This window comes from Lemur catta, chromosome 13 (assembly GCF_020740605.2).
Source record: "Lemur catta isolate mLemCat1 chromosome 13, mLemCat1.pri, whole genome shotgun sequence".
In the NCBI taxonomy this organism is placed as follows: Eukaryota; Metazoa; Chordata; class Mammalia; order Primates; family Lemuridae; genus Lemur; species Lemur catta.
Window position 1 is genome coordinate 83,253,562 of NC_059140.1, and position 14,151 is coordinate 83,267,712.

Here is a 14,151-nt window from a genome sequence, read left to right on the forward strand (position 1 = left end):
GCAGGTGACAGGGCCTGCCACACAGCTGGGGGTGCAGGAGGCCACACCGTCTAGGTTTTTGACGGTACACTCTGGCATGTTCACAAAACGATGCGTCTCTCAGAACACACCCCAGTCAGAAAGCCACGCGTGACCCTGTTGTAGATGAACATGAGCCAAAGCGCCACCCACACTCAGGGTGGCAGCGGCACCTGGACAGTGGCCGAGGGCCCTTCCCCATCACAGCCCCTCTCCCTCCACAGGGAAGCTGCACTCGTGTGCTGGTCACCCCTCCCCCACCACCTGGGGGAGCACTCCTTCACTGTGCTTTTGGGCTTGATATAAATGAGAGCTCAGTGTGTATTATTTTGTGTCTGACTTTTTTGTTTTCTGCCTTTATTACGAATGTGAGGTTCACTCCTGTAGTTTGCACAGCGCCAGCTGGTTCATCTTACTGGCCACATGCAATTGTTGTAGCCCTGTTTTATAATCTACAGGTCCTACTGTGGTGAGCACTGGCCGTTTCTAGCTTGTTACAAGCAATGCTGTTCTGCACACACACCGGGGACCCTCGTGAGTGCGTGAGGCGGGGCACACGTCCCCGAGTGGAACGGCTGAGTCCCGGGTCTGTGCACCCTCAGTGACCTAACTGATGCTAACACAGCACACCAGAGTTCCTGCAGCCCTGTGTGCACTGACGTTTCCCGCTGTGTTTATTTCAGCCATTCCAGAGGGTGGGCTCTGGTCTGAGTTCTGCTTCACTGCGGTTCTCTCTGTACTCACCCTGCGAGTGAGGCGGAACACCTTACATTTTCCCTGGCCATTCGGATACCTTCTTTTGTGAAGTGCCTGTTCAAATCTCTTGCCCATTTTTTCGATTAAGCTATCTTCTTACTGTGTTGTAGGCATTCTTTATATATCAGAGATACACACCTTTGTCAGGTATTTTAAAGCACTCTCACCCAGAATGCAGACTGCCTTTCTACTTCCTCAGTGGTGCTTCTTAATGACCAGAAGTTCTGATTTTCATTCCGATGCACTTCACCAGTCCTCTCCCGTGTAGCGTGTGTGTGTGTGGTGATGTTTTAAAGCCCAGCTGACTGCATGGTCATGAGGAGGATGCCTTCCCCTATTACTCTCCAGAGGCCTTTCGCTTTTGTCTTTGGCACTGAAATCTGTAATTCACTTGAAACTCATTTTTATATATGGTGTGAAATATAGATCAAGATTTTTTTCCATATGACTAATTTTCTCAGCACTATTTATCTGGCCTATTTATCTGCTCTGGCACTCAATACCATGGACTCTTCAATATGACGGATCTCGAAGTCTTGATTATCTGGTAGAGCAGATAATCTTGTTCTTTTTCTTTAAGCGGCTATTTTTCACTGTGCATTTTCATATAAATTTCAAATCAGCTTGTCAAATTTTGCACACATAAACACACTGTCCACTGGGATGTTTATTAAGATCACATTAAGTTTGTAAACTCAGGTATAAAACAGTGAGAATTAAAGCCTGAGTTAGGGGTATTTCTCCCCTTGTTCAGGTCTTCTCTCCCGAGTCTGAATGGGCTACTGCTGTCTCTGTGGGCTATCACACATCTCTAATTGGATTTATCACAGCTATTTTGTACCTTTGATGATACTGAAAATGACATATATTTACAAAAACTCACAGTTTTGCTGCATTTGAGGTTCTGAAATTCGATTTTGGTTTGCTGACGCCGGTACTCTCCCTGCAGACTGGACCAGCTATGATTCCCAGCGTTGAGGAAACAGGCACCTGGGTTTTGCTCCCTCCTCTCAAAGGGAACGTGGCTCACGGTTCCAGTAAGTACAATGTTGTAATGCTTGCCGTACCATTTTTTCTTTTTTGTCAGATTAAGGACTGTCCTTTCTATTCTTAGTTTTCTGAGTTTTTTTTTAAAAAAACATGAATGAATGTTGGTTATTTTATTCCCCTCTATTATTTACAAATTATATATTCTTTTTTTTTTCTTTTTTTTAAGACAGAGTCTCACTCTGTTGCCTGGGCTAGAGTGCCGTGGCGTCAGCCTAGCTCACAGCAACCTCCAACTCCTGGGCTCGAGCGATCCTACTGCCTCAGCCTCCCAAGTAGCTGGGACTACAGGCATGCACCACCATGCCCGGCTAATTTTTTCTGTGTATATTTTTAGTTGTCCACCTAATTTCTATTTTTTTTTTTTTTAAGTAGAGACGAGATCTCACTCTTGCTCAGGCTGGTCTCAAACTCCTGAGCTCAAACAATCCTCCCGCCTCGGCCTCCCAGAGTGCTAGGATTACAGGCATGAGCCACCGCACCCGGCCTATATTCCTATCCTTTAATAAGATATGTTTATATAGCAAGTATTTTCTCCCATTGTGTTTTGCCTTTTTCATTTTCTTAATAGTATCTTTTGACAAGCAGAAGTTTTTAATTTGGGTGAAGTCCAACTTAGCAGTTTCTTCCATAGGATTTGTGTTTTTTATGTCTTCTCTAAGGAAGTGTTGCTTAACCCAGGGTCACAAAGGTATTCTATTCTGTCTAAAAACTTCACAGTTTTTAATTTCTTGTCTAACTCTCCAATCTAGCTTGATTTTTACGTATGCTATGAAGTAGAGATTGAGGTTACGTTTTTTCATGTTTATCCAGTTGTTTCACATCATTTGTTGAAAAGACCCTTCCTCCTTTGAAATGCCCTGACATCGCTGTAAGAATGAAAAACTGATTACACGCGTGTGGATCTTCATCTGGATTTCCTTCGGTATTCCACGGGTGGATTTGTCCTCAAGCCAGCACCAAGCTGTCCTGATCATTACAGCCGTAGACAAAGTTCTCAAATCAGGTAGCGTAAGTCCTCCTACTCTGTCCTTCCGTTTCATGGTTGCCAGTTCTTATCACTTCTAGTTACGCTATGTGACTTTTACATGTGCAGTTCTCTGGCAACTTATCTGCTGAACAAAGTGAGCAAAGTTATTTTAGTCTATTCCAGCGTTCCATTTCCTGGAACTTCTGAGGGCTCATTTCTATTATTCATTTTTTCTGTTGGCTCTTTTTATGTAATTCTGTCTCCTCATATGCCTGTTTATTTCTGATTTTGTGCCAAACACTGTAGCAGAAAACAAGTGTTTGTAGAAGCAGTGCAGGTGAGGTCTTTTTCTAAGCAGCATTCCACTTCTGCCAGGCCCTGTGGGCACCAGAAACGTGGGCCTGCCCTAATCCCATTCCAAGGGCTGATGTCTTCCAGGCCACCCCGCTGGCCCGAGCCAGCAGCAGCTCCCAGGAGGACGTCCAACTCACCCCGACTCCTGGAGGACAGGCTGTTCCACCCCGAAGACCTGCCAGGCCCTGGTTTTCAGTTTTGTCCCTCTGCCTATAAAAGGCTGTCAAAAGAACTGCCGAATGCCTTCTGGGGAAGAGCAGCCTCAAATGCTGGGCTCTCCTCCTGGGTCTCTGTTTCATAATTCTTCACTATCTCGCTAGTTCTTTGATGCCTTCAAGCAGATTTTTTTAAATGCATCCAGCTTTTCTAGCTGTCACCTACAGTGCAATTGCTCCCAATGACCCGGTCCCGTGTCTAAACACCATGCTCAGAAACTTTACTAAGTATACTTAAAAATCCTCAAGCCCCTAATGAAATGATGTCGGATTAACTGTTAAAAGCACGTTTTCTAACCTCAGTCAAGAGAGTTGATAGCCAGGAAAAAGTGTGAGAAAAATAAAAATAGACACAAAAGCTATTTTTTAAAGCTTAGTCCCATAAAAGCGAACAGTCCTAAGGACACTGACATTATCTCTATACTATAGCATTAATATAATATTTAGTACAGAACTTTAATATTTACAAAATGCTCTCACCTCCACCCTGTGAGACATGAACAGTGGTATCGTCATCATAAACTTGTAACCTCAGATCACATTCTGCATACTCTTGGTACGAGGGCACAAAATCATCTAATGTATTCTGGGAAGATTTACACTCATAATCTTTAAAATATGACACATAATAGGATAATACGAATTTTAAAAATTTCCTTGAACAACATATTTTTAGACACTGACTAAGAAATGCCAATACTGTTTCCATAGGAAGCACTAACTTCCAAAATTTCCCATTTTAGGGAGACTTTAACAGAAGGGATAACGTATAACACATTATAGGTACTTTCCATTCTAAAACTACTAGTAACTCCTCTAGGCTTTCCTATGTAAAAAGAACATAAAGAAATATGCTGTTACACCACTGTTGTAATCATATCTTTGGTTTTACACTACCACCAAAAATGTGGCAAGATATTACAGACAGCTCCCAACTTACAAGGGTTTGAATTCTCCTTTTTCAACTTGACAATGGGTTTACTGGGGTATTAAATGCATTTTCAACTTATGACAGGTGCACCAAGATGTCACCCCATCCTGTGCTCACTTTGGCAGCACATGCACTGAAGCCGGGCAGATGTGACCCTACCACAAGGTGAGGAACATCTGCATTAGAACATAAGTCTTATAGAGTTTATCTAAAGAGACAAGACTGATAAATACAGATTCATCAGTTTAGTGGAAAAAACAAGTGCTCTATTTTTTCTTTTCCCGTGGCTGCTGTAGGCACATGGCTTAAGAACATGTTTGCCAGCTGGGCGCGGTGGCTCACCCGCCTGTAATCCTAGCACTCTGGGAGGCGGAGGTGGGAGGATCACTCAAGGTCAGGAGTTCAAGACCAGCCCGAGCAAGAGCGAGACCCTCTCTCTACTAAAAATAGAAAGAAATTATCTGGACAGCTAAAAAAATATATATAGAAAAAAACTAGCTGGGCATAGTGGTGCATGCCTGCAGTACCAGCTATTCAGGAGGCTGAGGCAGGAGGACCGCTTGAGCCCAGGAGTCTGAGGATGCTGTGAGCTAGGCTGATGCCATGGCATTCTAGCCTGGGCAACAGAGTGAGACTCTGTCTCAAAAAAAAAAAAAAAAAAAGAACATGTTTGCTATAAGGCTCTATGTTCTCTTCAGCAGGTAAAAATATGCTATTCTAAGTTTTCAACACCAAAATATCAGAATATCAGAAACAACAGCAAGTTCAACAAGTTGGCTTTTACATCACCTTGTGAAATACAGTCACGCTTCGCCTAATGACGGGATACGTCCTGATGAATGCGTCCTTAGGCAACTTCGTGGTGTGTCAACATCACAGTGCACTCACACAAACCCAGATGGGACAGCCTGCGGCTCCCAGGCTACAGAACCTGCGCCGCAGGTAACTGTACTGAGCACTGCAGGCAAACATAACACGATGGGAAGTACTGTGTATCTAAACATCGAAAAGGTCTGGTAAAAATATGGTAGAAATGATAAAAAACGGTACTTCTACATAGGGCACTTATTATGAATGGAGCTTGGAGGACTCGAAGTTGCTCTGGGTCAGGGAGTGAGTGGTGAGTGAATGTGAAGGCCTCGGACATTCTGTAGACTTTAAAAACACTGTACACTTAGGCTGCACTAAATTCATTAAAAAATATTTTTCTTTAATAATAAATTAACCTTAGCTTACTGTAACTTTTTTTACTTTACAAACTTTTAATTTTTTTACTTTTAAACTCATTTGTAATAACACCTAGCTTAAAATACAAACACAAAGGCTGCACAAAAATATTTTCTTTCTTTATATTCTTATTCTATATACTTTTTTTCTATTTTAAAATTTTTTTACTTTTTTAAATTTTTTACTTTTAAAACTTTTTTGTTAAAAACTATGACACAAACACACACAACAGCCTGGGCCTACACAGGGTCAGGATCATCAGTGTCACTGTCTTCCACCTCCACATCTTGTCCCACTGGACGGTCTTCAGGGGCAGTAACACGCACGGAGCTGTCTCCTGCGATAACAGTGCCTTCTTCTGGTATGTCCTGACGGGCCTGCCTGAGGCTGTGTTACAGTTAACTTTTTTTAATAAGTAGTATACTCTAAAATAATGATATATAGTATGGTAAATACATACACTGGTCAAACAGCCATTTATTATCATTATCAAGTATTCTGCACTATATACAGCTGTATGTGCCACACTTTGTATGACCGGCAGCGCGGACTGGTTTACACCAGCATCACCACAAGCACGTGAGCAATGCACTGTGCTGTGCTGTGTGACAGCTGTGATGTCACTAGGTGACAGGCATCTGTCAGCTCCATTATAATCTGATGGGACCACTGTCGTGTACGTGTCTGCCGCTGAGGGCCGCGTGGCTATGCAGTGCATGGCTACAGTTCAGTGAGCTTAATGATTAGAAGACGGCTGCATTAGGTGCTTTCATTTACTTTTATGACTTATCTGATAAATAAGAAACATCTTAAGTTATTAATGAAGTTTTCATCCCAACCTTGTAGGTAGAATAGAGAAATGTTACAAGCGAAAATCAAAATGACGTTTTATTAACATTTAACATAGCAACATAACAGAGTCCATTTAGCATACAGTATTGTTAAATAATTTGAATGGCTCGAAAAAAAACCTGGTATTTACTGTAAACTCAAAATTGGAAGGAAAAAATTAAGAAGAAAATAAGCTACAAAAGGGATTAATATGAATAAAAATAAAAATGTCAAATGAAATAAAACCTTAAACTGGAATGTAAAAGGAAACCAAAGGCTTAACAGTGCAGATGCCTACGAAATTCTTAAGATATACAAAGAAAACAGATATGAAATTAATATTTACAGGTTGCTGAAAAATAAATATTTAACGCATCTATCTTCCTTTGTGAAAAAATTTAAACTGACAACAACTGACTTACCCAAGCTCTGTCATGCCATCTACAAATTCCTTTTTGCTAAATTCACATTGCGTTGCTGCCCTGAACTTCCAGGCTATGACCAAAACGCTGATGCTGGCAGGGTCTAGGCTTAAATCATCACAAAACTGCTGGATCCCATCAATTCCAATTTTGTTTTCATCCTGTGGGTCTATAGTGAAAATCAGAGAAAAAGAAGTTACGCTGTTTTGAAAAATAATCCTAACATAAGTGGTTAGACCCAAACCTCTCGCTACACAGGCCCAGAAGAGCGTTTCAAGTACGTAAATCGATGACTGCAATTTCTACTGTATATGAAAGGAACAGTGAGTAACAAGTAACGCTTTCTCCAGAAAATAGTCCTATTTTTAAACATGTAGATTTTGGGGCTTTAGGGGAAAAAAATCATTGAAATTTCTTTGAGAAGATTTGATCACTAAGAATTTAACTTCCCTAAAGATTCAAGTTTATAGAAATTTAGTTTGCCCAAAGGTAAACTGCTATAAAAGACACCATATGGATAAAGTTTTTATAATACTTTTGAGTTTTTCATCACAACTATGATGTTTTTGAGTGATTCATTTGCTAGTTCTAATGCCGCTGGACAGCAATTACTTTTCAAAATCATTTAGCTTAAGCATCCGCATTTAACAGCTTAGAAATCCAGGCTCCCGACCTCCTATTTCTAGTTTAGAAATAAAATTAAACGACTTAGCATTTGTCTACCTGAAAATCAAACAGTGAAATCTATTAAAAGCATCCCGGCAAGAATTCACCAAACTAAGTCTAGTAATTTCAGACAGATTATGTGTCTCATAACACATTGTCGTAATATGTATGTGAATTCTGTTGGTTTAGAAGGTGCAAAGAGAAAACATGTAGGTTCTTTACTTAAATGACCAAAGTTAAATTTTTTATCACACCTAAAGTACTATATACTACATTATTTATATATGTGTTGCTGCCAAAGAAAAATTACGATATAAATTAAATGACTGAAACCACAAACACCCTTCCAACTCTATTAGGAGAAAAACGACTCGGCCAGAGTTTACTGGACACAGGTTCTATAGAAAACTCCCATTTAATCTCTTATTCGACTCCGTCTCCTAACATCATACGTGATAATGCTCTCACCTAATAAACCATCTTGGTAGATTTCATACACAATAATGTTGAATAATTTAAGTCACTTTAGGACTACAGTCCATTCATTTTTATACATAGGAGGCACACGCAAGACAGGCTGTGCTGAGCGAGGTAGTGCGCGAAGAAGACAACTCTTCAATCCTTGTTGCCTCTGCTTATAACCGATTCAACGTTTGATGTGAAAATTCAAAACCCGCTGAGGGATTTGGATCTGCATATACTCATCAGTGCAGACTTATTTTTATAGCACAGCTGCATTTTGATAGAGAAAGCTCCAATCTCAGTACTGGCGTTAATGAAAAGGACCATCCCCATCTGCAAGACGAAAGCTTCTTTGCCGAGAGCTTTTCCCAGAGCTTATCCGCGGGCTGCAGCTGTTTCAGTGCTAAAACACCAGGACACTGGCTGAGCAGATGTGGCCCTTTACCCTCGCTTTGGGATCCCTTTCCTGATTTGGTGTTGTTCCGAAACAACCTTCCCAACACCAGCACTTCAGCCTAAATAGATAGAAGTGCTTAGAGAAACACTGCAGGGGCAGAGGTAACCACCACCAAGATGTCCTGCCTCCAAGCTGTGGTTCCCCTGTGGCCACCAGAGAGTGTGTCTGTCTGGCTTTGCTGTCCCATCCCCTCTTACCTTTATACCTGCCGTACAGCTGCTCCAGCTTCTTCCTGTCCACCACGTTCCGCACGGACTCCCTGTGGAAGGAGTCTGGGTTTTGGAAGAAGCTGTCCGTGGCCTCGTCCAGTTTCCACTCATTCTGCGTTAAGCAGTAGATAGCAGTTCTTTCGCCAGCCTGCGTACACGCCATGAACTGGCGGACCTTGTCCTTCTGAGATGCTTTAAGCTTATGCTTCGAGATGCAAAAGAAGCAGGAAAGCCAATGAAGCCTCTCCAGGGTCCATTTCAGCCTCTACCCCTAATGCCTGTATCTTAACTGGACTTAGTTTTCTCACTGGGTGACTCACGTCACCTCAGAACTACAGAAGACAAAGCCTTGCTCTTCATCAGTTAAAAGGCTGCCGAGTCTGAAAACGGAAATGACAGCAGCTCCATAGTAACAAATACCTGTTCTAATCTTTGAAAAATTGTAATATTTTATACAAAATACATTTTGATCTCTACCCAGTTCGCTTTGCATGAAGTATAACAGTATTTTTTCCTAAAAATCTCAGTACTGTCTTTGTGACACACACCTAGCCCTCTGATGAAACAAGACAAGGCCCTCACGTCACCGCAGGGGCCCATCTGCAGGGTCTTCTTTGGCTTCAAGTTCAGGCACTAATGACTAGGAGGAGGCTGTGTGGTTTGGAAACATTATTAAGTTTTTCCCAGTTTAAAACCAGCAGAACCACACTGATGAAAACATCTTCATGTAACTAAGAATAGTGTTAAAAGAAACTTATAACAGTTTCACAAGCAGGCACAAAAAGCCTGTTATGACTAAACAACAACGATAATACTAACAAGAATGTCTGTGTACACGAGACAGAAATAAAATTAAAAATAGGGCAGAGGCTGTGGGTAGGTAATAAATAAAAAAACTGCCAAGTAACTGTACTATATTTAGCATATAATGAAACAGAATAACATCTTAATACTTCCAGATATAGGATGGTTAAATTTCCACTTAACTGAGGTAGGTGATGAAAGCAACACGGAAAAAGAAAGTGATTCACTACTTTCTGTAAATGAAAACAGACTATAATCTACTAGACGCTAATGTTTCTACATAATGGCTTTACAGAATATGACAAGGGGGAGTTTTTTTACTTAGGATTTATACTCAGTTTTGTACAAATAAAGATGAGACAATTTATAAAAACAGAATTATAATATGACTTACAGAAATACATAAATGGATAACAAGATGTAGGTGAAGAAATTAAGAGGAGGGAAAAGCAAAGTAAGAAAGCCCAGGAGACCACAGCACACAGACATGCACGCCATACACAAAGGCTGGAAGGGAGCCGAAAACCTAGACCCGAGTAAGGTCTAAAAACTTACCCGTGGCTCAGCAGAGCTACAGTTCCTCCTGCCCTCAACCCACATGGCAATGGCTCCTGCCGCTCTCTCGAAAGGAACAATGTACAATGTTCCTTTTGCACAGACCTGTCCCTCACCAAAATGCCAACAAGCAAGTGTCCCAAGTTTTTCCTTAAGGCTACCCACAGCCCACTGATGCCCAAGTATCAGAACACAACTCAGCAGGACAAGATGATGTGATCCAGACACACGGCCCCCCAGCGTGCTCTGAGGACCCCAGTCCACGGTGACAAAACTGTCCTAAGAACTCTAGGCTGGTATCTGCCTTTCTCCCACCTTCTCAGAGCAGAGGGTGGGGGAGCTGCATGACTTGTGCTATCGCAACAGCCTCAACACCGAAAATGTGAAAGCCTTTCATGAAGCCAGACATTAAAGATATTTGCAAAAATGTAATGCAAATATGTAATGGGCTTATTATTAATTTAGAAATACACAAATATTTTAGGCCAGGTGTGGTGGCTCGCACCTGTAATCCCAGCATTTTGGGAGGCCAAGGCAGGAGGATCCATATGAGGCCAGGAGTTCAAGACCAACCTGGGCAACACAGTCAGACCCCGTCTCTAACAATCAATCAATCAATCTTTCTAAACTTTCTATTTTAATTTCTAATATGGTAAATATTGATGACGATTACTCACATAAACAAAATATCTTTGGGGTCCCAATCAATTATTATAGGGGTCCTGAGACTAGAAAGTTTGAGAACTGCTGATCCAGGTGAGCCCAGGTAATTAACATTCAGTTCCTCAAAACAATGACTTCTGACCACTTGGAAGTCTTGGATCTCTTTTGGAATCTGATGAGTCAGGGTCTTTCCTCTCGCAAAACACATACGGTTCACACATGGGCATGCAGTTTTGCATAAAACCTCAGGGGTTTCACAGACAGTTTAAGCCCATCCGTGGAGTGCTCAGAAGGCAGGGGAAGGTGGAACCAGGTTCAGAACCGGTGATGGAGACCAGAAGGGGGCAAACTTTCCCTCTGCCACACACACTCACCTCTGCCCTTGCAGGGGGAAGGCAGTCGGCCACACCATATACCTGAGTGGGTGTGGCTGTGCGCCAATAAAACTTTATTTACAAAAACAGGCAGCTAGACTGTGGGCTGTTGTTTGCTGACCCTCATCTAGATTCTAGAGGAATATATAGAATATATATTCTCTACATTATTTCCTGAAATTGAGCCCTTGAAAAGAACTAAACAAAGAATTCAAGGTTATATTCTCTGGTAAGATCAAGTTTATCTGAATTAGGCAGATGCCACATGCTTTAACAGTCAGCAGATGAAAGACAAAGCTATAAAGAATCTTCATGAAGTTGAGAAACTCCCTAAGGGAGGGTTGAGCAAAAGACAAGAATTGCCTCAAAAGCCTTAAGATAAAGACAGATATGCAACCCCCAAAATCAGGAATTTGGAACAGCCATGATGTCTTTATTACAGAAACAGCCACCAATGGTAGATTTCAAAATTCTGTCACGGTTATAAAACAAAATTCAGTATATCCACATAATAGAATATTATTCAGCCATAAAAATGAAGTTTTCATAAACGCCACAACATGGATGCACCTCAAAAACATTACGCTGAGTGAAAAAGGCTAGATGCAAGAGGCCACGTACAGTATGATTCAATGGATATGAGATACCCAGAACAGGCAAACCCACAAGGACAGAAAGCAGATTAGCAGTGCCAGACACTGGGGAGGGAGGAATGGGAGTCACTGCTAACAGGTACAGGGTTTTCTTTTCGGGTGATGAAAATGTTTTGCAACTAAATACAGGTGGTGGTTACACAACACTGTGATTGTACCAGACACCACTGAATTGCATACTTTAAGTTAATTTTGTTATACGAATTTCACCTAAAAAAAATTCAACACAGCACCCTTAGAACCTCCAAGACTAATCGGCAGCTTTATTCATATAATCAGCAACCAAATTAATTCACCTGCATTATACACATGATGGCTCCACATCAAACAAACGTGGAACCCAGATGTGATGGTATCTGATGATCGCCTCTTGACATGACACAGCACCACATGACAATATCATTGCACCAACAGCATACAGAAGTATTTTCTAAAACTCCAGAAGAGCAGATGAGGAGTACATGGACTCAGGCCATTCAAAGTGGCTGTGACCCATCACTATGTTGGTTGCAGAGTGGGCAGACGTGGAGATAGAGGAACACCTAGGTCCCTCCCCCATCTACTCGAATTGCCTGATCTGTCACAAGACACTCCTACCAACCCTGAATGGCAAGGTGGTGCCCAGGTGCTGGCTCTGAAGAGCAGCCACAGCTGTGGGGCCAGGCCGTAGCCCATGAACAAGGCTCTGGGCAGATGGAAAGCGAGGTAACTGCCAATACAGCTGCAATAACTTGATGTCACCGCTTACAGGTTTCTCCACAAAATAAGTGATTAAAACAACAATCAATAGCTAAGTCTAAAGACTATATGCGGTTCACATCCAACAGTGACTAAGACACCAAGCTGCAATTTGTAAAAAAGAGAACTGGCATAAAGCTTCCTAGGAAAAAAACGGCTCATAAACTAAAAAGTTGCAGGGAAAGAAGAAAGGTTGGTGCCCATCCAGGCAAGACTAAACCCACAAAAAACTAATCAAAGTCCATAAGGAGTAGCACCAGGGCCTGTCCTTCAAGCTCTGACAACGTCCACCGAGACTTAACATGTCATGAAAATTAAATTATTAAGGACAACTTTTGAAGTGGGGGAGGCCACTTTCTATGTTTCATTAATAAAATTTGGACAATCCAGTGGAAACATCAAATAAAATCTCTAAACCATGAAAAAGTCTCGAACATTTTAACTGTGACCTTGTGAAAAATCACTGACATAGTCTGGGCACCAAGGATGCCTATATATATTAATAAAATGAAAAAAATTATTCTGAAGATGTTCCTCTAGAGACACTTAATACAACAAAATCATCTCTTAGGATCAACTTACAAGAAGCTTGACAGGGCAACTATTTTGATCAAATAAACTACATAAACTTGATCACTTTGTTCTGCTGTAGAGCAGGCCCGGGGGTGGGGCGGGGTTAAATTCACATTCTTGAATCTTCAACCTCTCCGATGGCTGAATGGTCCTCTGTGGCACAACAAACGCGTTCAAGGTTTTCCCAGGTTCCTGTCCAACAGGCCCCTCTCCCGCAAAGAGCTGGAGAGACGGCACGACCCGCACAGGCGTGTGCATTCTAACTCACTTCATTCCCCGCTGGCCTGGCCCAACTGTCACCAAAGCCTGTACCTGCCGAAGTCAGTGGGACCTTTTCAGCCGTTCCATCACGCAGCACCTATGACTGCACCTCCCCCTTTACACACTACCCTCTCGGTTGCTGCCGCTCTTGTTCCTCTGGCCAGCCATCCTGTGTCCCCGTTGGAACCTTCCAATCCTTGCAGCAGCCTCCCGCCACCACTAGGACAAAGGCAGTCTGGGGGAGCAGACTGCACCGCGTGGCTGCGGTCTCCGCGGCAGCTCCGGTCGCGCCATTCTGCCGCAGAAGCCCCTCCGCGCCCTGCAGGCGGACCTCCCGCTCCCCGGGGGCGCGCACGCGGCTGCGCCCCTCGCCCCGCTGCGTCTCCGGCCGCTTCCCCCTCAGTCCTGGGAGTCCGGCTCGCGCCTTACTTTGGCCACGCCTCCGTGACCTCCGCACCTGACCCCGCTCCCCCGCCCCCGTCCCCGGTTCCGGACGGTCTCTCCCGAGCACACCCCAACCGCGAGGACGCGGGGCCTGTTCAGCGTCCGTCTCGCCCGCGGGGGCGCAGCTCCCTGAGCACCCAAGTCAGCACCTGCCCACGGCCTCCTCGCACACACGTGTACACACACGCACACACACACCTGCCCACCGCCTCCTCGCACGCACGTGTACACACACGCGCACACACACCTGCCCACCGCCCTCCTCACACACACACACTCACGTACACTCACACACACGCACACACACACCTGCCCACCGCCCTCACACACACGTGTACACACACACACACACACCTGCCCACCGCCCTCACACACACGTGTACACACACGCACACCTGCCCACCGCCTCGCACACACGTGTACACACACGCACACACACACCTGCCCACCGCCCTCCTCGCACACACGTGTACACACACACACACACACACACACACCTGCCCACCGCCTCCTCGCACACA

The 14,151-nt window shown here is 43.4% G+C and overlaps 1 protein-coding gene across 6 annotated transcripts in view; it reads right to left on the reverse strand.

Annotated features, from left to right (window-relative positions):
• Positions 1-14,151, reverse strand: part of DCUN1D2 (defective in cullin neddylation 1 domain containing 2) — a 37,001-nt gene that overhangs the window by 22,044 nt on the left and 806 nt on the right. For 2 of the 6 annotated variants that reach the window (XR_006738796.1, XM_045566697.1), the window contains exons 1-3: positions 9,925-10,450; positions 8,554-8,770; positions 6,772-6,940 (exon numbers count right to left, since the gene is read on the reverse strand). Coding sequence is in view for 5 of the 6 variants with exons in the window: in XM_045566697.1 (XP_045422653.1) it covers positions 6,772-6,940; positions 8,554-8,770; positions 9,925-9,969 (431 nt within the window). In the remaining variant the exon portion in view is untranslated. Of the gene's footprint in view, positions 1-6,771; positions 6,941-8,553; positions 9,217-9,924; positions 10,451-12,934; positions 13,815-14,151 lie in introns of those variants that run through there. The other 4 variants (XM_045566700.1, XM_045566701.1, XM_045566699.1 and 1 more) reach the window with 4 other exon arrangements.